Source organism: Aedes aegypti, chromosome 2 (genome assembly GCF_002204515.2).
Source record: "Aedes aegypti strain LVP_AGWG chromosome 2, AaegL5.0 Primary Assembly, whole genome shotgun sequence".
Classification (NCBI taxonomy): domain Eukaryota; kingdom Metazoa; phylum Arthropoda; class Insecta; order Diptera; family Culicidae; genus Aedes; species Aedes aegypti.
In genome coordinates this window covers 306,349,723-306,375,298 of record NC_035108.1, presented here as the reverse complement: position 1 = coordinate 306,375,298, position 25,576 = coordinate 306,349,723, and the positions used below count along the sequence as shown (strand labels likewise).

Here is a 25,576-nt window from a genome sequence, read left to right as displayed (position 1 = left end):
TATATGAAGATCCGTATGATTTTTTTGAGGGAACCTCACCTTTTGTGGGTAATTGTTTGAAAACCCTAGAATTGGTGAAATCTTTTAAGTTTCTAAATTACAAAAGCGTTGCCTTTTTACGCTTTTCCTTCTTTTACATTCATCCAATAAGGAGCGAAAAAAAGGTGTTGTTGTAGTAGTTGAAAGATACATTTGTCATCGTGGTTTTCGGTAAATCATAAAAAGATACGCTTTTTGCCTACTGCACTTAAATTTATGAGGTCCACCTTTTATATCATTGTTAAATATAACATCACTAGTCCAATCACTCACCTTGCTGAAGTATCCCACAGTGTGACATCCGTCGCTGTCGGCCAGTGTCATCACGTAGAACAGGAACGGTTCCACATCGTAGTACAACGTTTTGTGGTCGAGGAAAAACTTGGCCAACAGACACAAGTGCTGGCAGTACTGTTTGTGCCGTTTGCCATCCACCTGCCACACGCCGAGCTTACCCTTGCGGTAAATCTGAGGAAAGAACAGAATGAATTAGTTTTGATTTGGCGAAATTATTGAACCAGGGCTGGTAGCAAGTGAGTGTCTTGAACATGACCTTTTGTCAGAAAAAAGAGACAACACAGGAATCAAAAAGAAATTGGAATTAAGAAAACAAAAAGCATATACTGGGAACTGTATTCTTCAAAGTAGAGACTTTAGAAATCTTGCATTAGAAATAGAGACATGCATTAATAAAGTGACCAAGTCTCCTAAAAGAGACCTGTAGAACAAATCGACTCACCTCATCGCCCGGTGGATGTCTCCAAACGCACTTCGCTGCATGCCTCTTCATGCCGACCTCCGACTTTTGATACCGCAAACAGAACTCACACAAGTACAGCTTCGGTAGCCGGGCGACATCGTCCGGGTAGGGACTCTGATACCACACCTGCATGCAATTACGTCCCATCGAGATGTAGCGGGTGCCCTTCCCGGTGACCATTTCTCTTACTTCGTTTTCGAAACTTTCACTGGCCGCAGCTTGAGCCTCGCGGAACAACTGCAGGTCGTAATCGGGAACGATCCCATCCAGCCGAGGTTCCAGATCGATTTCGTTCTCCAACCGTTCGGACATCGGTCGGGGCTTTTCCACCGGATGCGGATTGGGCTTAAATTTGGCGCGCATGTCCCGAATTTTTTGCATGTAGATTTTCTGCTCCGGCGTTTGGACCTTCTTGGAGTTTTCGTAGACCGGAACGGCTTTTTTACGGTCCTCTTCGCGGCGTTTTCGTTCTTGAAGAAACTCTCTGGTCTGCTGAGCGGACATATTGTGGAACATGGGGCAAGCTTCGAGGGTGAAATGCCGCTCGAATTGACCACCCAAATGACCTGTTGAATCGCAATGCAGCAATGGGCAACGATTCTCCACCGGTTCCGGTTCCTCAATGAGCAGTTCCTTTACCACGGCATCCTTTTTCTTGCTGCTGTTCTTAGCTTTGCCCTTGGTCGCCACAATTGGCGCCTTCTTCACAGGGCTCTTAGAGGCAGACCTTTTGACACTGTCCGCATCCGAATCCGTCTCTGAGGCATTCTTTCCAATAAGATGTTTGGATTTGCGAGTGCTAGACGACCGAGTCAGCTTCCGAGTTTGCTTATTCGAGTCCCCTTTTTCGCCCTCAGAATCGGTAACACCTTCCTTGACCTCGGACTTTTGTGGGGTGCGTTCCAGAGGACGCTTCACGCCACTGTTGCTCTTCTTCAGCTGCTGAGCAGCAGCAGATTGCGATGGAGACGAATCCTCCGATGAGTCCGAATCCGAATCCGATGACCCGGAAGTAGTTGAATCCGTAGAGGAAGTAGTGGCCGAAGAGATGTCCTCTTCTTGTTTCTGGGCTTGTGAAGGCTGTGGCTTCGGTGCCGTTGAAGCGGCCGCTTTTGCTGGTGCTGCCGAGACTTGGGGTTTGACTTGTGCGATTGGTTTCGCTACTGGACCGGAGGAAGCGGCGGCCGGAGTTTTTCGTGGACGGCCACGACCTCGTTGCTGCTGTTGGGCTGTTGTTCCACCTGACGATTGAGCCCCTGAAGCGGTCTGCTCTTTGGGGGGCTGTGTTGCTGATCCACCTGAAACAATGGATATAAAATTAAAATTATTAGAATATTGGAAGATGCGTTTAGCAGGTATTTGTTATTTAAGTTTTTTTTTTAATTTGACCAGAGATCCCACATTATTCTACAATACCCTATGTACCACCCTATATTCCACCACACTATATCCTGACTATATAATTTCAGGGTCTACCCCGTTTAACATAATGCCATTTGGCATAATGCCGTTTGGCATACAGTCGTTTGGCAACAGTCATTTGGCATAACAGTTATTTGGCATAATAGCCATTTGGCATAATGATCGTTTGGCATAATTTGAAAAGGAAGATACTGCAGTGGTGCAGTAATATCTGGGGCCATAAGATGCGTCATAAAATATCATGTTCCTTTTTTTTTTCAAATAATATGGCGTAATTAGGCGTTGGACACATTTTTTGTTAAAAATACGTTATAATTCCCATTATGTCCCGGAAGTCATGTATGATGCAATTCTAAAAGAACTTTATTCGATATTGACTGTTTAACGATAAACTTGCGACGATCGACGCGCCACCATATTTCATATAACGGAGGCTATTAGAACTAACTTGGAGGTGATGATTTGGAGGTTATTTGGCAAGTTGGAGGTTAAAATCACCTCCAAACACTAGCGATTTTGCGGTGGGATGTTGACGTTTGATCACGAATTGGTTTCCTTTAAAAAATGAAGATTAGAATTATGTCCTATCAACAACTGACAACGGAATGCACGATCGCGAGCAGTTTACCCACACCCCTTTCCTTAATGGGAGGAATTTGATCATAATCAATGTATTACAAAATTATGCCAAACGACCGTCATGCCAAATGGCATTATGCCAAACCACAATTATGCCAAACGACTGTATGCCAAACGGCATTATGCCATATGGCATTATGCCAAACAGTGGCGATTCTATAACCTCAAATCTACCTGTTCCACGAATAGAAATTCTTGAATTTCAGCAACAAATTTGCATGTAATGAATAGAGATTTGTTAGAAAGGACGATTTCAATAATTATCTTTTTGATTTGTAATCTAAATTTGTCGAAATAGTCATTTTTAGAGTCATAGAACAGGTAGAAAGTGAGGTTACGAGTCGCCACTGATGTCAAACGGGGTAGACCCATAATTGCATCCCTTTTATCCACTGCATTCACACTACACGCATGACTTCTATTGTTCGAAGAAGATAATGAGTCACGAATGATAAAAAGAAAGGCACACACCATCTTCTGTATGGTGCCGATCAATGTGTGTCACCACTTGTTACATTCACTGATACTCATTCATTCTAATAGAGAAACATAATCGAATTAAAGGGATGTTTGATGAATCAACAGATTATAAATAAGTATCTACGGGTTGCATTATCAGAAACACAAGGATGTTTTCATAAAATAACTGTGAAAAAATACTCTGTGACGAGTGCTTGTGATATTATTGTAAGCTTTTTTTTTGGAATCTGAAAAAAAATCCTAACGAATTCCAAAATCCTGGGGAAGCTCCTGGTGAGGTGCTTAATGAATTCTTTCATACTGTGAATTCAAAAGCAACATCAAAAAGCTTACAGAAATTAATTTAGGCATTTGGATAAAATTTTCGTAAACAATTTCCTCCGAAATTCATATAGTTATACCTTAACGGATTCCCTACAAGTATTCAAACAGGAATTCTTTTAAAGATAGGTACCTACCATCAAAAATTACTATAAGGATTTATCTAAAGATTTTTCCAGGAACAAAGAAATCCCCTAGGAATTTACCCACAGAATTCAAGGGGTTTCCTCCAAAGTTTCAGTTTATAAGTTCCTATAACAATTCATTCAAATTATTTGTAAGAGGGGGTTGTGTACAAGACACGACCGCATGACGTTAACTACGCCAAGTGATTTTCTGCATTTCAATTTTAGTTGATTGTCATAGTTGCAGCCTTCCTTTAGTTCAAACTCTAACATAATATCGTGACGGTCGCAACACTTTAGATTTTAAATTGACACCCAGTATATTGCCGTAAGATGTAGTTAACATCAAAAGAAGAATGAGCGAAGAAGCAGAAATTAGTCTGCTTTTATAGTGCGCTTCCCAACCCACGTGTTTGAACGTGGGTCGACATTTTCCCAATTTTCGACAGTCCATCGTTAAAAATCAAAAGTTTTCTCCATTAAGCTAAGTATGCTGTTTCGCTCAAGAAAAGTAAAGAAATTCCTTGACTGAATGGGTCAAGAAATTTCCTACAGAGAGCCCACTTTGAAGTGACATTTCTTCTCAACTGCATACTGTGATCAGAAAAATTAAATTTTCTTGACCATTTCTCGGAAGAAATTTTCCACGCATCGAGATAGGCAATTCCATTTCTTGTCAGTAGCAAACCAGCCTTTAGAGTAAAATGTTGCATAAATTTCCGACCGATTGGTGGGAAAATATTGAAAATCTATCGATAATTGCAAGGCTGGTAGCGAGTCACTTTTAAGTGACTTGGTCACTTTTTTGAGGCCAGTCACTTTAAAGTCTCTTTTTTGAAGCCATTTCAACTAAAGTCACTTTTTTCGTCAAAAAGTCACTTTTTTCAACTATTTTGAGCTCATTTTTCGGGAGAAAATTTTGAATCGGCCTTCTTAATTTAGGCTAAGTTTTAAGTTAGCAGGATGTCTACTACCTGAAAAATCCTGGATTTATCAGGGAATTTTATTCAACCTGGAAAAAACCTGGAATTATCAGAAGATTTCGGCTATACGCTGGAAAAATAACCTCGAACCAGTAATTATTATGGCAGAATACCTATGTCCTTTTTGTAACACAACATTTCTTCAATCAAAAAAAAAAAAAAATAGAAAAATTCGGCAGCGCCGCTTGTAAAACTTGAAGTATTCAATCAATTCACTTTAAGTTATTTCCAATATTCCGAATAACTTGTTTAAATAAGGAAGTAGGACTTAGAATTGCTAAAATGGGAAAGGCAAATACGATTCCCAGTACTAGTTGGGTATCTTTCATAAGCATATGAAATAAATAATAATTGTAGGAAAAGATTAAAGCTAGTAAAAATAGTATATTTTCAGGTAAGCAGATCTTTTTTAAAGGCTTGGATACTATTTCAATGCATATCTCTAAAAAGTGTTTATTTTTAGTTAAGGTCTCTAAAGACATTATAATCAATATGGTATTTAAAGTAACTTTTTTGCGATAACCCTCTCTTTCCCATGGTAGCTCCAGAGCTCAATTATTTTTGACGAACTTGAGGCAAACCGAACCAGAGGAATACTATGCATTAGTTTCTACAGTCAACTCTCCATAACTCGATATTGATGGGGCCATCGAGTAAGGGAGGTATCGAATTATGGAACACAAAACCAGTGCAAATGCGATCCAAGGGACCATCGCAGTAGCCATGAAAACCAACTTTTACTGTGGTTCTCTAACTCGATATCGAGATACGAAATATCGAGTAAGGGAGAGTTAATAGTAGATTATGATTCTATACTTATCAGATCAATCCAAAAGTCAACTAACTTTTTAAATAGTAAAACTATTGGTAAGCAATCAGTTTACTATTGTAAAACAACCAACAAATTTTAAACTGATTTTGGAAAAAATAGACCTTTTGAAATATTTTTTTTTTGAATTACTTTTTATAAAAACGCTTTTTTATAAAGAAACTATCGATTAAAGTAGTCGGAAATAGAAGGTTAATCTGCTGGCAATGAATTCTGGTGCAACATTCTAGAGGCTCCAGAGAAACCTTCAGAGACTATTACGTAACTATTTTTCCAGAGATTCGATCTGGAATGCTTTCAAGAACTCCACCAGGAATGCCACCAGCAATTTTTCAATAGAAGGCATGCCCTACAGAAGTTTTTTCCCAAAGGTTTATTATAGATTTTTCGAAAAAAATCGACATTTTTACAATAATTCCTACGCCTTTTTCATTTAATCCAGGCATTTTTATAAGGATTCTCTCAAAAATTCATCCATAATTACTCTCCGGAATTTCTCAAAACTTACTTAAGGTATTATTGGATAAAATATTTTCCAAGAATTGCTCGATGAATTGCATCTGGGATTCCTCATTAGATTCCTCAAGAAATTTCTTCAGCATTTTTTCAAAATATTATTACTGCGGCTCAAACACATCACTGATATTTTTCAAATACAGTTTCCAGACCTGCATAGATTCTTTAAAATTTCATTCAAGGTTCCACACTAGTTAATACTACAGCAATTATTACAGTTACTGCTCCGACCATTGATGGATTAATATGCTTTTATTATCATAGCAATTTATCAAGAAATATATTCATCGAGAATTCCAGAGATCTTTCAGTGATCCTCGTAAGTATTCATCATTATAACTTACACAAGTTTCATCAGAAATTACACTAGGATATTTTTTAGAAATTCCTCGTGGATTTTTCAAAATTGTTCACAAAAAATATAAAATTGTTTTAAGTTTAAGTTTTTTCGTTCGTTGTTTTTCTTAAAAAAATAAAACAGATTGAATACATGAAGATATATAAACGATTCATAGAAAAATTACATAAAAAGTTCGTAAAAATCACAAAACAAACTCCTGAAGAGGTCTTCGAAGTAATAATAAATTTACGGCAAAACGAAAAGTTACTTGTCGTAATTGCATGAGGAAGTCTTAGAATGTGAATACCTTCCATTAAACTTACTGATGGAAAATTTCTTCCTTAGTCGGCGTTTAAAGGACGCGGTTTAAGTAGTATTCCAATCAAATTCGATCTTCTGTCATCATTTTTTATTTGAAATATCGATTAATGCATAAAAATATTGACATTATTAGGTAGAAAAGCTGGAGTTTAAGGTGACACAGTTTGGAATCAACTCTTAAGATTGCACTGAAACTTCAAAGGCACAAATCTCGCAAAGAAAGCATCCAACAACAGTGAACTTTTTATGTTGGCTTTGTGCACTAGCGGAAAGCTTAAAATAAGAAGATCAGGAACGTTTGCCAACAATTTCTCCAGTTTTGTGCCTTCAAAAACGTGAGTAGGGGGAGAAGTCGGCCATTGTGCCGGCCATCTTTGGATTCCGAGATGTTTCACCTTAAATGGAAATGTGAAATGACAAAAATTTTAATTTTACAAATGTTCCAAATTCTTATTAAAATTTACGATATAAAATACTTTGGTAATATAAAAGACACAAAATTTTGAAAATATTGAAAATCTAATTAAAAATAATCCTTTTTTAGTAGATTTTCAGATTTCAGACGTAAATATAAACTACCCTGTTTGAAAAAATTCTAGGTGATATCTTGTAAATTTGGAAGCACAATTAAAATGTTCAAATATGGTACTCAACTAGACCTACTACCTGAAGAAGATCATATGGAATATTCCCTATCATAATTGATGTTGATCGTAAAACAGTATACTAGAATTGAAATAAAATTGATTACGGCTTGCTTTTCAAGTCACTTTTAGTCACTTTTTCGAGAATAGAAAGTCACTTTTTAGTCACTTATTTCTCAAATTTGGTCACTAAAATAACTTTTTTCGGTACCAATTCTTACTACCAGCCTTGTAATTGGTTGAAATATTTTGTTTTTTTTAATCTTTATTAACGAGATTTTTAGCCCTGGGCTAGTTCATCTCGGGACCAACGGCTTTACTCCCTTTCCGACGGAAGACGTCACTGAAATTTTTAGTGACTATCTCGGGGATGGGATTCGATCCCAGGTCCTCGGCGTGAGAGGCGTATGTTCTAACCACTACACCAGGTCCGTCCCCGGTTGAAATATTAGTATTCAAAATCTTACATAATTTCGTGACTGTCGCAATATTTTAGATTTTCAATTGACACCCAGTATATTGCCGTAAGACGTAGTAAACGTCAAAAATTTCCTTCAAAATTTATTTTGGAATTTTCGTTAGAATGTTAATCATACCATTTGCGATTCCTTAGGATTGGCTCTAAAGCTGTCATTTAGGATTTCTTACAATTTCCAATCATGAAAGGCATTCTGGAGTAATCGAGGGCTACCATTGATAGGGGCGGTTTGGCCAATGGGGTGGAACGAGCACCCCTTGAAAACTGCATAAAATCTTGAAATTTTATCTGAAATAACATGCAGCCCCAAAGTTGACAAGGAAATGAAGTAAAGTAAGTGTTCTAAACTCAAACAAAAAGAAATAAATGAAGTTCGAAAAAACTGCCCATGTTGTCTTGAAAGACTCTTTCAAAATTCATCATTTTAGAAAGATGATGTTTGACTGTTAGAATTGTCGTTAAAATTTATAATTTTTTTGCACAGAGTGTTCATATAAATATCAATAACTTTCGAGTGTAATGAAAAAAAACAAGAATTTTTAGATTATATTAGATAACAGATTCAGATTCACAACCAAAAGTAGGGTTCTAATTTTACCCCATAGATAAAAAGTCATGGAAATGGATATCATGCAAAAATCCGGATATTCCATACCATTTTCAGCACTTTTATCGACTTTTCCTTAAGGTTGCCAAACTGCCCCACTTTCCCCTACTCTTTCAGAAATTAGTCAAGGAAGTCTTATAAGAATTAAAAATCTAGAAATGTACAGAAATTCTTTCAAAAATTTCAATTGAAATTCCTCTTGTGAATTTCTAAGAAATGCTTCCTTAAATTATTGAAAAAATAACTGGAAAAATCCGAGAGTAATTACAGAAACAAACTTTGTATAATAAGTAATAAACCAATGATTTTTGAAATTGATTTTTTTTTTTGAAGAATATTAAAATATCTGTTGAACTCTGACAGAAAACTCTTAAATAACTTATGGGCGCTTGAGCAAGCCTTGTGAGACATCTAGGTTAATTGATAAAAAAATATATGGAAACAAAATCATCAAACTAAATTTTAGATTTTTCCGAGCAATCTCAAGAACCTCGAATGGAACCTCAGGAGACACTTTTTACGATAAAAATTGAAGAAATAAAAAATAATATATATATAATAAAAAATACTGAAATAATTACACTGCGGAACACGTTTTTGTCTAAAGCACTAAAATAAGGCTTTTTACTTAACCCTTCAGTCGTCGCGCGGTTTGCCACTGTCAGTCAGAACCACCGCGCTGATGCTGTGTACGATAAGCGAGTTTTTTTCACCACTGCAGTGCACTGTTGTACAAAATACAACAGCCTGACGACTGAAGATAACAGATGTTTAAGTCCGATTGAAAAACTGTGTAAGACAATTAAGGCGAAGTAGGCCGTCATTGAAATCTGTACGCGTCGTTGATGATTGTTGCTAATTCATCTCACGATTTCGAATCAAAGAAAATCAGTTGGTTTTGCACTGACACAGCTGAAAAAGTATCAGCATACTTTATGCATGTTAGCGCGAACAGTGAAACTTTTTCAAGTCAATATAAATTATCAAGACTGAGTTTTATCATTTTGAAATGCAAGCTGAAAAGTCATCATTGTTGCCAAAATGAATGACGGGCTACTTAGCCTTAATGGTCATTTTAAGTGGCAACACAAGTAGCAACATCGTGGTGGCGCTGTTATCGTTAAGTTCCCATGGCGATGTCAGTGGTGAATATGAAACATTTCAAGATTCTTATACTCACCACTGATTGCAGCAATACGTTGTGTGGCGGCGCTAGTGTTTTCAACGTGTTTTAGTTTGAATATTTACACAAGTTTTCAGAAGATTTTTGTTCTAGCATAAACATCTGTTATCTGTGACTGAAGTGTTAAAAAAAGGGATGCTGAATCCATTCCCGTTTTCAAAAATATCAAAGCACGTCTAGTTTTTGATATATTGGCTGTTGAAAATGCAATATTTCTCGATTACTTTTTCAAATCGACGTAAGTAACTTTCATACGGTTTTGAGGAAGTAATTAGGAAGAATCACAACCTGTCTTCTAAAACTGTTTTAAAATGAATCACTTTTTTAACATTTTTTTACCGTGTACATCGCTTAAATGTTGCATACAATCAGTTTCGTTCAAAAACTAGGTAGTTTCCATTATTTCACACAAAAAAGTTATGAAAAAATGTAAAGCCGTTTCATTCAGTTACTTTCGACGGTTTTGTACCAGTGTAAAATCGGCTCAAGTAGTGTTTTGTTTTGATTCGTGGTTAAGTCACTTTGTCTCCCCGTACAACGGAGCGGTGAAAGTAGCGGTTGGGTTGCGAATGTTGAAGTTCTTACTTTCGCCATTTTGTAATTCCGGTATTAAACGTTCTAAAAGTGAAAAATCAAGTTGAGTATGAGCGGAACGTGTGGAATTTCGTCTGCGAAACACGTAGGATCGATAAAGTAAGTTTGTTCACTTTTCTGACTTGAGACTATTTTGTTTTCGAGATTTGACTATTTCAGCCATTACTCGAGAAATATTTGGAAGCGTCTGCTGCAATAATACCTTGATGAAGTACATACTAGAAAAGATCGTAGAGAAGTGTTTCTGGAAGAACATTATGAGGAATCATTGAACGAATTCAGAGAAGTCAAGACTAACAATTGATAAGGCCCCTTCCAAAAAGTAAACAATAAGAAAAACGCCATCTTGGTTTGTCAAACAAAAAATCAAATTTATATTATACATTAAAGCATTGTATGTGATTTTATCGTCCAGAAAGTCGCTGAACAAATTGATTTATAGCAATGAATAATCATTACTATCATTTTAGCCAAAAATCCTACTAAAAAAACGAATTGAAGGTAATGTGGCTTTTATTTCACCAAAAGCTTTGCAGCCCTTTTGATGTGTGCCCATAGACGCCGGCCAACGCTGATGAGGCTAGTGAGTTGACGCCTTTGTTTACTCTAAAATGTATTGAGGCATTCTAGTTGTGGCTTATTTTTTCACCATCCTCAGATGTGGCCTTTTTTAAATAATTAAAAATTGATGATAGAATAAGAATTGAAGTGTAGAAGAGTGTTAAGTGGTAAAGCAAGGTACACGGGAATGTCTGCAGCAAGAAAAGATTCATGCGGTCAATTATATATGTGATTTATTCAATCATCGTCATCCATGAACATAACGTATGTTCTACGCGACTGTGTCGTCGAGAAATTGTATGGAAATATTAGTTCAATTGATATTTCAATTGGGTTGTTTAGTGATGAAAAATTCACAGTTTTTTGTAGCTTGATCGAAAGAGCACATTTTTCTAAGTGTAACACGATTTTATTGCGCTTTAATATCTGAATTTTGATATAGTAAATGATTAAAAAAGATTTCGTTCCGTCGACTCAATGACATTTCAATTTACATAATGACAGCTCGTCTCGAAGTAAAACCTTCCGAGGGGTGATTCAAACGCGATTTCCATACTAAATTCAAACTTGTTTTAAAAATAGTTCCAGTGCACGGAAAATTATGAAACTTTGGATTCTGGCTCAGTTTTTAACGTAGAATCAGAATATGTGAAAAACAGGATACCCCTAAACAAGCCAATTGAGCGTTATTTTTCATGCAATTATAACCAAATCGTGTTTTTGTTAGCAAGTCGTGAAGTACAGACAGGCTGACACAGGTATTATTAGATAGTATGATACAACATACATCACTCCACAGAAACCCGACGGGAAACCTGATAATGTTCGCCGTTGAGACAATCGCTGGGTCAAATAATATAAAGAGCGGAGCGGCTGTAGTATAACTTGCATCTGCCTAGTGAATTTGGAACGTTTTTCGCGATCTAAATTGCAATTTGGATGTTTGTTTAATAGGCCTCAACTCGGTCCCAGTTGAATATAGAAATGAGGCCTTTTTAGAAAAAGGCCGCATTTGCGATGAATATCCTAGTTAGTGGGAAATGAGATGGGGCCTTTTAGAAAAATGTTATTTAATCAACATTCATGCATATTTTTGAATGGCTAATGTATGTTTCAGTAAGAATAGACTGTTTTATACTAAAACCAGCAGAAACCAGATTTGTTTACATTTTGGACCTGAGGCCTTTTCAATTGTTGGTCTTGAAGTATTCTGTAAGAATATCTGTAGGAATTTCTGGAAAACCTTTTGTAAGAATGCTTTTGGTAACTAGCAAACTGTGGTAAGCCCTCTTTGTAATCATGCAAGCAATTGGCAATTGTATAAATAATGCCTTTCTGAAATACATTTAAATGGACTCAGCAACTTTATTTCTAATAAAACTATTTCCCGATTGAAAAACAAATTTTCGCTTTTTCCCGCTGGGCTGGTAGCGACTGAGTGCTTTCAAAATAGGAACTTTAGAGATATTATGTATGCAAAAGAGCAAGCAGAGACTTTATTATCTTAATATTATATACACTGAGATTTCATAACGAACATACTAAGGATGTAAACCGTTTCACCGATTCGTTTAACTTTTAGTATTATTATTTATCTTTATTTGAGTGGCTTTTCACCCTTGGCGAGTTCGCCACTAAGTTTAACTTTTAGTTAAAATTTGACATTTCGATGGTTTTTTTTCCTCAAATGGTTAAATTGAACATCGCGGTCCTTCCATTTGATATTTGACAGTCGAGTAGAATTTCAGTACAAAGTTGAAAGATGGTTAGTTATTCTCAAAATCACCGGAGCAGAAAATATCTTTTGAACTGTCAAGTTTAACCATGCTCCCGAGCAGGGTGATTTTTAATCGGTGGGGAAATAACTATCGAACTGTCAACTTTTAACTAAAATTTAAACGAATCGATGAAACGGTTCACAGCCTAACCAATGCATTATTTCTAAATTCGCAACGGGCTGAAAGTCTCACAAATAAAGTCTTGTGCTTTTCAATAAATGTAATGTCAGGTTGTTGCTAGAAGAAATCCGGAAAAATCAGTTTACTTTTTTATTTATTTTACAATAATGGGGGCATGAGCGGTTACTGATGCACTGATGGTATTTTTTGTCCATAGAATACATTTATTGATTGTAATGGCCTTCTAACAAAATTTCCCCATTAAAAAAGTGTATATACCTTCAAGAGTTCAACTTAGATTTTTTCAGGACTACTTCAGAAACTGCAACATGAATTTCTTCAAGAATTATTCCAAATATTTTTTCACGATTTTCTCCAGAAAAAAAATCCTAGAGTTTATCCAGTCAACAATCGATTTCATTAAGATTTCGTCCAAGATCAGTGACAGTGACTTCAAAATTTTAACTTTTTCGCAAAGTAGAACTGTTAACTGTCGGGTGTGACGTTAAAAATGAAGATTTATTTATTTTAGTACCGTTTTATGTTAAACTATGAAGCAAAATTTTGATTCAAATGTTCGGCATCTGTCTCATCTCACTTCGAACACCTTGATTCAAATTCCGAAAACAACGAACATATCGTAATAATAATTATTATTATTATTCATATAAATTCATCTGGACTAGTTTGACTGGTTTTTAACTAGAGAATCATTATAACTTCCAAATGACAAAATAGATTGAAATACATTAAAATTGAATTGCAATTGACTGTTTTGTAATTGTAATTGCTCAATCCACACCCTGGCAGACAATTATCCGCCCATCTAGACACGGGCTGGGTGAGGACCTACCAAGCCTCCCCCGTTAACATGTCCTATACCGTTTAGCACACCGGGATCTTCCACAAGCAGGCGCCGGAATTAAAGCGGTCCCACAAGCTTCAGATACATTAAATAGATATAGTCCCTCTGGCACTAAACCGAATGGCGCCCTCCGCTTCACCACTAGTACTGCTTCCCCACACGCCAAGCACAATATCGAAAGTAGCGCGTTGTATAGCAAATACAGTACACCACCTCCGACACTATGCCAAATGTACAGGAAAAACAGCACCAGTAAGAAAGCGGAAGGCGCACCACTCGGTTCAGTGCCAGAAGGACTATAAGTATAACGAAGAAGAAATGAAAAGATAGTACAGTAGGTTCGGTTATTTGATTGCTGAAACGAAAAAAACAGAAAAAACAGAAACAAAGTGTTAACATTAAAACGGGGTTTTATAATTGATAAATGAATCGATAGTTTCTCATCTGTTACGTTTCCTTATCGTAGCGCTGTCGATTTTTTCCATCTCCAGGGTGTTCGTCTCCGCTCGAGCAGTGAGGACCATGATGAAATGAGAATATAAAAATGTGAGCATTAGTGTTGATCTAGTAATAGATTAATTTAAACTGCTTTTCATGTGCTAAGTAACTTGTAAACTCCTACTCAATTATGTTTTGTTGGCCTACACGTTTTATTTAGACACAATTTTTATTTAGAAAACTATTTGGATCCGAGATTTTAGGTGCAGATTGAGCATGTTTGATAAAACAAGCATCCTGTTTTCAGTTAAAGAATGTTCAAGAAGTTGATGATTCTGTTATTTATACTGGCTACATACAAGAATTCACTATTGATGTAATATATGGATATTGAAAGTTCCAACGCGCGATTATAATACTTCAGTTTTCGTGCTGTTGTATTGGTGTAAGTAGTGGGAAACCAATCAGTTTGGTGATTCTAACGGTAACAAATAGCGAGACGAAAGGAAAGTTGATAATCTATCATCATTATGATTTCAGTCCTAATTTCATGATCCGTTTAATAAATTCCGCGTATGATTCGGCAATTTTAACAATTTATACATGTGTATTCGAAGAAAACAGACTACGAGCATTTATTACCTGTTGCAAGGTTCCTAAGTGATCAGATATTTATCATTTTCTATAGCCTAATTTAATAATACCTACATTGGGTTGTAACAAAAATTTGATCTTGGGATGTTGATTTGCCTCCTAATCATAGTTTCGACAATAGTCACATGCTTACTATCCCTTATGACAGTGTTGTTGATTCTATTGTCTATCGCTCATCAGTTTCGCGCCACCCGGCAGGGACTTGGTCCTATGTACCCAATACTCTGCTGTGTCTTAACTTCACGCAATACATTCTGTAGATGTGTGATACAGTTTGCGGAATATTATGATTTATCACTTCGTTCAGATGGAAAATTCTGTTATGGTACCATATTCACATATCAGATAACTCCCACCTGGAACGATGTAATACATCGGAGACATGTAGATTCAGATGTATGTATACGATCTATGCCTAGTTCGGCTCTGATCGACAGGCAATCAGTGTATTCAGTTTTTCAACTAGCTTGAAGCGATGAACGTTTCAAGACAAGCTCTCCACTATATCTGCTAGCAATCACCGGTCGTCGATAGACATTTCGGTTCTTTTCTGCTAAAGAAAGATCCGATTGTATGCCAAAGACTATGGCTCATGCTTTTCAATACAGCTGGAAAAACAAGAACTACACCCAGCACCAAATAGTACGTAACTATGAGGCGGACCGGAAGGTTTGATGAGCAATCCCCACCAAAATTGAATTGCAATTGACTGTTTTTTTCTGAAAATTTTATATTATCAGCGAAACATTTCAACCAAATCGCCAAACAAAAACCGAGTGTTCGGAATATGAGTCTGTTCGAAATTTAAGTAAATGCAATCAACGCAAACATCAATTTTCGTACAACAAAGGAAAAATATTTCAATCGTTGGTGTTTTGTTCGAGTCAAGTAATGAATAGGAGTATTATTTTGAGTAAAAAAATCTGGCAGGTTTTGACGCCATCTTGATTTAAAATATTAGAATGAGTTTTTCACCTTGTTGGGACTCTATATGTTGACTCGTCCCATAAAATTGATTTGTAGTTTGAAGTATTTCCTTTCAAATCCCGATTTTATTTTGTAAAAAATGTTACTTATAATTCGCTTGGAATCAGTTTTAAAAACTTTTTTGTGGGTAATTTTAAACGACACGGGGCAGAATGTTCCCCCCTGAAACTTCAAATTGTATGTTTTGCTGACAGTTCAATAATTTATGGTTCTCAGAGCGTTACGAACGTTGACATTCAAATAACTTTGACCAATTATAGAATTCTGGTACCGCTCAGAATCATACGCGGCAACGATATTGCAACAAAACTGTAAAAATAGCAAGTATTGACCACTTATTTTCGTGATGAGGTGACTTTGTCAGGCTATGGCCATATTGTCCCGTTTCTACAGTTGTGACTAGTTAAAGTCTCCTTTATGAGGTCTAAAGTTATCGGAAATAAAATCCATTTTCAATCTCAAATCAGAAGTGGCCCATATTGCCCATATGAATTAATATAAAATGGCTAGAGGCGTAGGAATTGAGAAATTCTTGTAGTTTCCTGAAAAACCTTTAGTGGTTTCTATGGTTCAATCGCCGCGAACTCGATTCTCCATTGGTTCATCGATGAACCAATGGAGAAGGAAAAACCTTTAGCGAATTTCTTCAAACACTTTGGAACTTTCTTGTAAAAACTTATGTACGAATCTTTGACAGAACTACTACAGAAATCAGTGGAGAAATCTTTGAAGAAATTCATGGATACCATTTTAGAAAATTTTCAAAGTAATTCCTGTGCAAATTTCTGGTTTATAATTACGAATCGGAAATCATCAAAAGTAGAAGGAAAATAGAGACTTTCCATCACAAATAGAGGCGATATAGGCCGTCATTGTAATTTGTACGCCTCGTTGATGATTGTTGCTAATTCGTCTCACGATTTCGAATCAAAGAAAATCGATTGGTTTTGCACTAACACAGCTGAAAAAGTATCAGCATACTTTATGCATGTTGGCGCGTACAGTGATACTTTTTCAAGTCAATATAGAGAATGAGTTTTATCACTTTGAAATTGCACGCTGCAAAGTCATCATTGCTCCCAAAACGGATGACGGGCTACTTCGCCTTAAGATACTTGCATTGTAATAGATACCTTCTTCTTCTTAGCATAGCGTCCTCACTGAGACAGAGTTTGCTTCTCAGCTTAGTGTTCTTATGAGCACTTCCACAGTTATTAACTGAGAGCTTTCTTTGCCAAAGTTGCCATTTTCGCATTCGTATATCGTGTGGCAGGTACGATGATACTCTATGCCCAGGGAAATCAAGGAAATTTCCATTGCGAAAATATCCTGTGCCAACCGGGAATCGAGCCCAAACACCGTTAGCACGGCTTTAGACGGCCCCTACTTGTAATATTAGAGCTTTAAAATTGTAACTATTAATTAATCTTATGAGGCTGATTATGCTACAGAGCGCTGTTGGACACTTACCAGCAGATCCCGTTCCAGCGTTTCCCACCGAACTAGAACTCGACGTACGGCGACCTTTCGGTTCGTGCTTATCTTTGCCATCATCGTCCGACTCCGAGGAATTGACCGGTGAGAAAATGCTCTTCTTTTTTGCTTTGGTAGCGGGCGCCGAAAGCGCCGGACTTGGACCTTTTTTGCCGATCGGAGGGTTGGCTTTGACCGCATCCTTCACAACAATGCCTGCCTTAGCTGCCGCCTTAGTCATGGGAGCTGTTTTATGCTGTTGCTGTGCATGCTGCTGAGCTTGTTGCTGTTGCTTAATGACCGAAGGGGGAACTTTGCCACCGGTTATCGGAGGGACAATTGCTGTCGGAGCATTCCCATGTGAAGCAGATTGCTTTTCCTGTGCACGCTTCTTGGCCGCTTCCGCTTGTTGGACCTTTTTCTGCACGATCGGATGTGCAACAGGCTTACTATCAGCCAGCAGGTCATCGTCACTTGAAGAAATCGAACTCTTGGAAAGCTTTTGCTGCTTGGCGGCCGCCTGTTTTTGAGGCGCTACTTTCTCAGCGTCTTTCCCTGCAGCTGGAGTCGTTGCAGGCACATGATGCTTGCCTGCTGATGCCGCAGTTTCCGAACTTCTACGACGCATAACTTTCTCGTTCGTTTTCGGAGCTAAAAATAAAACCGAGATTTTGTAATTCAGTCCCCCTAGACCTATCTTTAGAAGTTTCTGCCTACCATTAGCATTAGAGTTATTCGTGCCCATGCGAGTAGTGGTCGGCTCCTGAGAGCTAGAGGAATCACTTTCGCTGCTGGAGCTTCCGGAATCGCTTCCACTCGAGCTACTATCGCTGGAACTCGAATCCGATGAGCTGGCGGTGCTGGATTCCGTGCTGCTTGTGGACTGCAAAGTTAACACAAAGCGGTAAGTACTTGAACTATACATTGAACGATAGCAAGAATTACCTTCTTACGAGGTGGCATCTTTAGTCTTTAATATAGTTTAGGGTACCGATACCGACGAAACGAGAACCGCGGATGAACGACCAAAAAAACAAAAAACTAAACGCGACCAAAACGATCTCGGCGATGACGCGAAAACCGTAAACAAACGAGCAAAACAATCGATCCAAACAGAACTGAATTGAAAATCAATCAAAATCACGAGAACTTTTGAGCTTTACAAACACGCACTGATATCAGAGAACACTTTATCACCACAAGTACACACAAATTTCACAAAATCTTCACGAAATACACGATTTTTCCAGAAAAATTATCACCGAGAGCCAACTTTTCCGAAGTTTACGCGTCCGTCGAACTGTCACAGTCAAGGTTTTTTTTCTCGCGCAGCTTGACGCTTGAAGGTAAACATATGCCCGCAACTGAAACTTAGATGAAACATATAAACAAGAGAATCTCACGATAAAGGCCCAATCAACAAATCGAAAACAATAAGCCATTTTATGAGACGTTTCAAATCATATGGTTTCCGTTTGTTTACCAGCTTTGAAAGTTTCTGGCGGGCCGATATATTTACGTTTCTTCTAGCGCTACATTTGGAAGGAGCATATTCAACAATGGCGCTGGTGGCAATGCAACAAAGTTTTTAATATTCGCATGTAAAATGTAAATCAGTAGGCAGGGAAGATGTTTTTCATCTACGTTACCTGTAATACATGTAAACCGGGTAGAAACATGCGCTGAAAGAAACGGGGAAGTCATCGACAACAAAAATGTGACCAGCGTCATTCAAATATCATGCTAGTTTTTTGAACAACAACAATGAGCGGCCCGCCAGAAAACGTCATTCGAACGTCTCGTAAAATGGCTTATGCATCGAAACAAATGCACCCATGGATGGTATGAATATAATCTTGCTTGGTTGGGTTTTTTATTTATGTTTTGTTCTCAAAGGTTGTCAAATTTTGCTTCCACTTGATAGCTGGACGTTTTCTGAACGTGATGGTATTTTTCAAATTTTTCGCTCATCTAAATCGCGAGAAATCAATACACATCACAAAACTAAAATTTTGCTCACTGAAGAATGCTTAAAATATTTAATTTTTCAACGTTCAAGAAAGAGAAATTTTACTTGAGCGCTTTACGTTTCAGGTGCATACCACGCATAAAACGTTATAAAATTTGTGAAAGGGTCCTAAGGGCCCATTCACAAATTTCATAACGCTGAAGGGGGTGGGTGGGTGTTCTCGTGCTGTTACGGCTCATACAAAATTTGTAAAATATTCATACAAAAAGCGTTACGAGGGGGTGGGTGGGTGTCGAAAATGGCCATTTTTAGCGTTATGAAATTTATGAACTAACCCTAACCAGCCGCTTCGAATTTTACGTTTCACCAGTCTTACCAACATAACGGCAAATCACCTCCTTTGATTCGTTTTACTGGCGAAGATCTATAATGCGTGGTATGCACCTGAAACGTAACCCTGGCAACATGGATATGCCCGGTAACTCACTTCGAAATATGCTGAAAATATACAATAAAATATGTTCTGAATATGACCTATAGACGCGAAAATAATTTTTTGTGCTTACCAGTATTCCATATCTCTAAATTTGTAAAAGCAATGAGTATCAGATGGAAACGTCGTCTGAACTGTACATTCTGAAGACATTTTGCACCCAATAATGGATAAGTCATCGGAACTTGTAAATGAGTAAAGAATACCCAGGTAACCATTAAGCACTGTTATAAGCGGTATATGGGCCGCTTAACATATTTTCAGTGCCAACAGGCTTTATATAAAATTTTCAAGTGCTTTTAGGCACTGTGACCTTCGGGCACTGAAACAAGCCGTAAATGGGTTTATAACGCTATTCCACAGTGCTTGTAAGCGTTGTGCCTGCAAGCAGCATACAAAGGCAGTCAATGCTGTTAAGAGGCTGGTGTACATGACGTTTATGCCACCCGAATCAAATTTGGCTTCGTTCAAAACAAATCACGAACGATGATGCAATTTGTCAAGAATGACAAAATAGTATTGAATAACAACAAAATTGTTATTACGAATGATTAAAAGAAAATACGTGGTGCCGTGATCCTGATCGCAATTCTCGCAATTGGATTAATCCAGATGGTCTCCGGATTAACGGGTGGTTAGTGATTATCTGAATCTACCGCAACGAACGAAAAAGTGTGAAACTCTCGCATTCCAACCGACCCGGAGACCGTCCGGATTGCGATAAGGGTTGCGATACCGGGAAATACGGAATACGTTGATTTTGAATGCTCTCAGGGGTTTTCCAAGGAATGTATAATTCCTTTAAATGTGTTTTTGCGATTTTTTGTTTTGGTTTTCGCCAAAATGTAGAATAGATTATGCAGGTTCAACTACATGCAATGTATGCCGTCACCCAGCATCCATAATGTTTTACTTTATGTACGATTCTGAGCAGGGTAAATCAGAAGAGCAACGATGGAGCAGATGGGAATGTGGCCGGAATCATCAGATAGTAGGAGATGGGAGAACATTAGTTCGGGCCGCAGTCATTCAACAAAAAAATACAACTTGGATGAGACAGAAATAGAAAGAAAAGTACATGAGATAAACAAACTTTTTTTCCTTTTTCCTCCACCCACGTGCTATAAAATTTTTGACATCTTTCACTTCAGGGACTCGGAACGAATAGGCCGTTTATCAGCCGAATAATTCGCCAAAAGTGGCTTTTGAGCGGCCCTTAATCACGATATAGTTCCAATAAGCCCTGTTGGCCATGCCTTTAAATCGACTATAGAACTGATTTGATGTTGATTTTTACGGCTTATTGGTTACTTGGGTACCCATTATTGATAATGTGTAAATACCCACTAGTTTGACCGCTCTATATATTTACAAAAAGTAGGCATTTTTTGCCCATGGATCAATGCATGAGTACATTATTTGACGTTTTAACGGTGCCATGTTATTATGCATTAAATTAATGAAAACGTGCATCGATCCATTGAACGCTGAATTTACAGTGTAAATATTCTACAAGCACCCCTTCAGCGTTATGAAATTTGTGAATGAACCCTTACAATTTTGGTCAAATTCTAATTTTCGTGTAATGCAACTGTTGCTTTTTTCAGTGTAGCTTGACCGACAAAAGTAAACAAAACAAGTTCAAAAAGCAAGAACATTTGGGTGAAGTATATTTAATAAGCAAAAGAAGGTAGTTTTGTAAAAATAAGTGACTTCAGCTGTGATTTTTCGAAGGCCGAAAGCAACAATGTTGAAGGTCTTTACTTCTATGGGAGTTAGAACCCTTTTGTCAGCACGAATATCCGGTAAGTTGTGGTACAATCCATACAAAAAAAAAAACAAATTATATTTATATTTATACTCGAAGTATTTTGTATCGGTATCTGTTCCTGCTTATTGCATCGCAGTAACCGACTATGTTTATTGTAGCAACCAACTGTCCTAGTAGTCCAAAAACAACGGAACAACCTTCAATTTTACTATAAACACTGCTCTAAATTTGTACTAAAGCTCTTTGTTATTCAAACCACCAAAGCGAATATCTACATCCAAAGTTAATACAAACTCAAAACGACTTATTCAATTCATCTCTCCGCTATCGAACATAAATTTTGTACTTCGAACCATGGTTTCACCAGAGAATATGTTTATACTAGAGAAACGCGGAGAGGATTTTAACTTTGTTTATAAACAATATTTGCAATGACTATCAATAATTGAGGTCATTCAAACAATATTTTAGTGTGCGTGTCATCCTGTCAGTCGCCATAAGAAACCAACACACATTCATCGTCTCTTTGGCATAACATCTCTTTGAGTCTCATTGAATTTGCTCGATTGGAACCACGTTTGACGGTTCAATTGGAACCTTTGGTTTCAGAATCCGCGCTTCTCTATACAGTCGACTCTCCATAACTCGATATTCAAGGGACCATCGACTTATAGAATTATCGAGTTATAGAATGTACCGAAACAAAAAATCACAAAATCGAAGGAAAAAAATTCTGTATTTCTATTACATTAATGATCACCTCTGCAAGAAAGTAATATTATTTTGTTGATTGTACTCTAAAAACCATTGTTTGGAAACTTTTTTCGAAATGCTCGAAAAATCAAATTATTTTGACTGACAATATTTTTTCTATTTTCATGTTTTTTCAACTTTTATTAGAACTTGCAAGTATTTTTTCATCTCTAAATAAGAATTAAACCACGTTTCCCCAAAAAAGAAAGATTTTAAAATAAATATCGAGTTATGGAGAGAAATTTCTCTCTCAAATGACATCGACTAGTGGAGATATCGAGTTATAGAAATATCGACTTATGGAGAGCACGATGTATGGAAATTTGAAGGGACCGAAAAATCCATCGAGTTATAGAGTATATCGAGTTATAGAACATCGAGTTGTGGAGAGTCGACTGTATAAACAAATTCTCTGGGTTTTACAACTTTTCTAGGAAGATAATTTCATAATATTTAAATAACCGAGGGCCTAATAGGATATTAAACCACGCACTCAAGTCTTCGCATCTTTAACTGCTCGAAAATTTAAGCATCCTCTACTGATACAACATTGATATATATTTTTTCTAATAAAATTTTTATCATTTTCCATCAAGAACGTATCAAACGAAATTGGCTTGTTTAGGGGTATCCGTTTTCTTACATATTCTGAATCTACGCTAAAAATTGAACTAGAATCCAAAGTTTCAGAATTTTTCTTGACCTGGAACCATTTTTAAATCACGTTCGAAATTAGTATGGAAATCAGTTTTGAATCACCCCTCGGCAAATTTTACTCCGGGACGAGCTGTCATTATGTAAATTGAAATGTCATTGAGTCGACGGATTGAAATCTTTTTTAATAATTTATAATATCAAAATTAAGATATTGAAGCGCAATAAAATCGTGTTTTACTTAGAAAAATGTACTCTTTCGATCAAGCTACAAAGAACTGGAAATTTTTAATCTCTAAACAACCCAATTGCTAGATTAGGCTGAATATGTAATTAAAATTACATTTTATTACAACATTACAATTTTTTATATGAATTCCGTTGCTCTGTTTCCGCAAAGTTAAAGTTAGGTATGCAATGATCGTATTTTGGAAATACTAACATACTGTACAAACATAGCCGAAACATTGCTTAGCACGAAAGTGAAATGACGTAGTTTAATTTATTATGTAGATCAATCCACCCAGCCGATCATACAAATAAATTTGCACTGAAGGTATACTGCAAATCATAAATATCATGAGGATGAGAGAAATCCATATCAGTAAAAATCATAGCTAATAGTGTTGACTAGGGCAGCAGATGCATTGTTTTCAGTTGGGATTTGTCCAAAGGCATTCAAATTTTATCGACATTGAACGTAACTATGACTTGGAAAACATTATGCACCTAAATGTAGTTTGTAGCAGCTATCATCATATCAAAGCCACACGCAAAAAAATTGTGCGGTAAACAGTCTTCCCAAACGAATACCGAACACGTTGGTTCAGGCGGTTTCTATACTCTCCTTGTACTCTGTTTTCGTGTGCAAACCGAAACGCTCGAAACTGATCCTAAACCCAAACATGTGTAAAGTGAACATCGGTGCAAACGCCGGTTCGAAAACCGGTCCATTTGTACCTCGATTGCAACCGCGGTTCAAATTTTGGTGCAAATCTTCGGTTGCATTCGAGCTTCTGAACGATGACACAAACGGAGAGACAGAAAATTGTTGATATCCACGCTTATCAAATTCTACTTATCGTGTCTTGTTGTTTGATATAGTAAAATCCTTGTTTTTTTCATAAAGTTACCACTGAATGTTACTCAAAGTATTGATCTCAATTGATCTGCTTAAATGAAACATTTATTCAAGCCTCAAGTGTCTTGCGATTTGAACCAATAAGTTCCATATATGATCGTAGAAATTTATCCGCGTGGATTTTAACCGTTCTCTGCCTGCCTGCTTTGTGCCATTATTTGAACCAAAGTTTGAACCGAAGTACACAAGTACCGGGTTCGGTTTGTTACACTGGTACAGAGACGAAGCGCGTTTGTGGCTTAACACAAGTTGCAAGGTTCAAACCAAAGTTGCACATCGGTTCGGTTCATGGGAAGACTGACGGTAAATACTACCATTTTAGGGGGTTAACTTAAGCGCTCGCGCCGGCAGTTTTCAGCAGACCAGAAATGCGCTTGATTTTACCATGTCCGTAGTCGAAATCAGATTGTTGTAAATTATTTCTGTCAAATGCACCAGTAATGTAGTGGCATGTACCGTAAACATAGTAATTTGGTCTGAAATTCCATGGTAGTTTCAAGAATGGGCGTAGTCAGCTAAAATCGTAATTTTTACCACAGATTTATTCCCGTGCATTCATGTAAACCAAAATTATGTTTTATTACACAATATAAAAAACGTTTTTCCGTGCCATGGAAACACCCAGACATTTTTTGAATCATTTTTCCGGTTATGATACTCCAAAAGCATACAATACGTTGCAATAATCTCTTAAAAATAATGAAAATTACTGTGGACGTACGGTCGACTCTCCATAACTCGATATCCAAGGGACAATAGACTTATCCAGCTGTTTAAACACGCTAATGGCTGCCGCAAACATGCTCACTTTCTGGTTCTGGTGATCAGTCGATTTGACGTATGGCTTGGGTCGTTTTACATTGAACGGACCCAAGCCAAACGTCATATCGACTGATCCCTACCTGAAAGCGAGCCTTATTGCGGCAGCCATTAGCGCTTGTAAAAACCTGGATAGAATTATCGAGTTATAGAACATATCGACACTAAAAATCCCTTCATCAAAGTATCAAATTTCTGTATGTATTTCTGTTTTCCGATAGTTTTATGATCACTTTTGTAAGAAAGGAATATTATTTTGTTGATAGCATTTTGAAAAATCTTTTTCGAAAAACTTTTCTTCGAGAAATTACTTATTTTTCCTGAATTTCATTTTTTTATTTTTATTTTTTTAACATTTATTACAACTTACAAGTCTTTATTCACTTCCAAACAAGAAGTGGTCAATGTTACCCTATATAAAAGTGTTTTAGATAGATATAGTTATAGAGGGAAATTAGCTTCACACGTGACATCGACCAGTGGAGACATCAAGTTATACAAATATCGTCTTATGGAGAGCATGATGTGTGGGAATTTGAAGGGACTGAAAAAAAAACCATCGAGATGTCTAGTTATGGAGAGTCGACTGTAATTCTGGGTATGAATGAATGACACATGATGTAAATACAATGCATCCTTTTCTTTTTAACCACGTCAACGTACACTCAGAAATAAAAATAGTCACAGAATTACTAAAGTTTATGCATTAATGACTATTTTCTATCTGCCTCTCTTTCATTCTGTGTGAATTTCTACATTAAATGTCATTTCGTCTGGGTTGAAGCTTAGCGATGCTTCAACCCAGGCAAATTGACAAAT

At 37.0% G+C, this 25,576-nt stretch overlaps 1 protein-coding gene across 2 annotated transcripts in view; it reads right to left on the bottom strand.

Moving 5' to 3' along the window:
- Positions 1–18,491, bottom strand: part of LOC5573805 (histone acetyltransferase KAT7) — a 356,986-nt gene extending 338,495 nt beyond the window's left edge. The window contains exons 1-5 of one of the 2 annotated variants that reach the window (XM_021845624.1): positions 18,103–18,491; positions 17,875–18,040; positions 17,155–17,808; positions 779–2,097; positions 313–507 (exon numbers count right to left, since the gene is read on the bottom strand). In XM_021845624.1, coding sequence (XP_021701316.1) covers positions 313–507; positions 779–2,097; positions 17,155–17,808; positions 17,875–18,040; positions 18,103–18,120 — 2,352 coding nt within the window. In that variant the 5' untranslated portion in view covers positions 18,121–18,491. The remainder of the gene's footprint in view (positions 1–312; positions 508–778; positions 2,098–17,154; positions 17,809–17,874; positions 18,041–18,102) is intronic. The other variant, XM_021845622.1, reaches the window with a different exon arrangement.
- Positions 18,492–25,576: the final 7,085 nt, after the last annotated feature.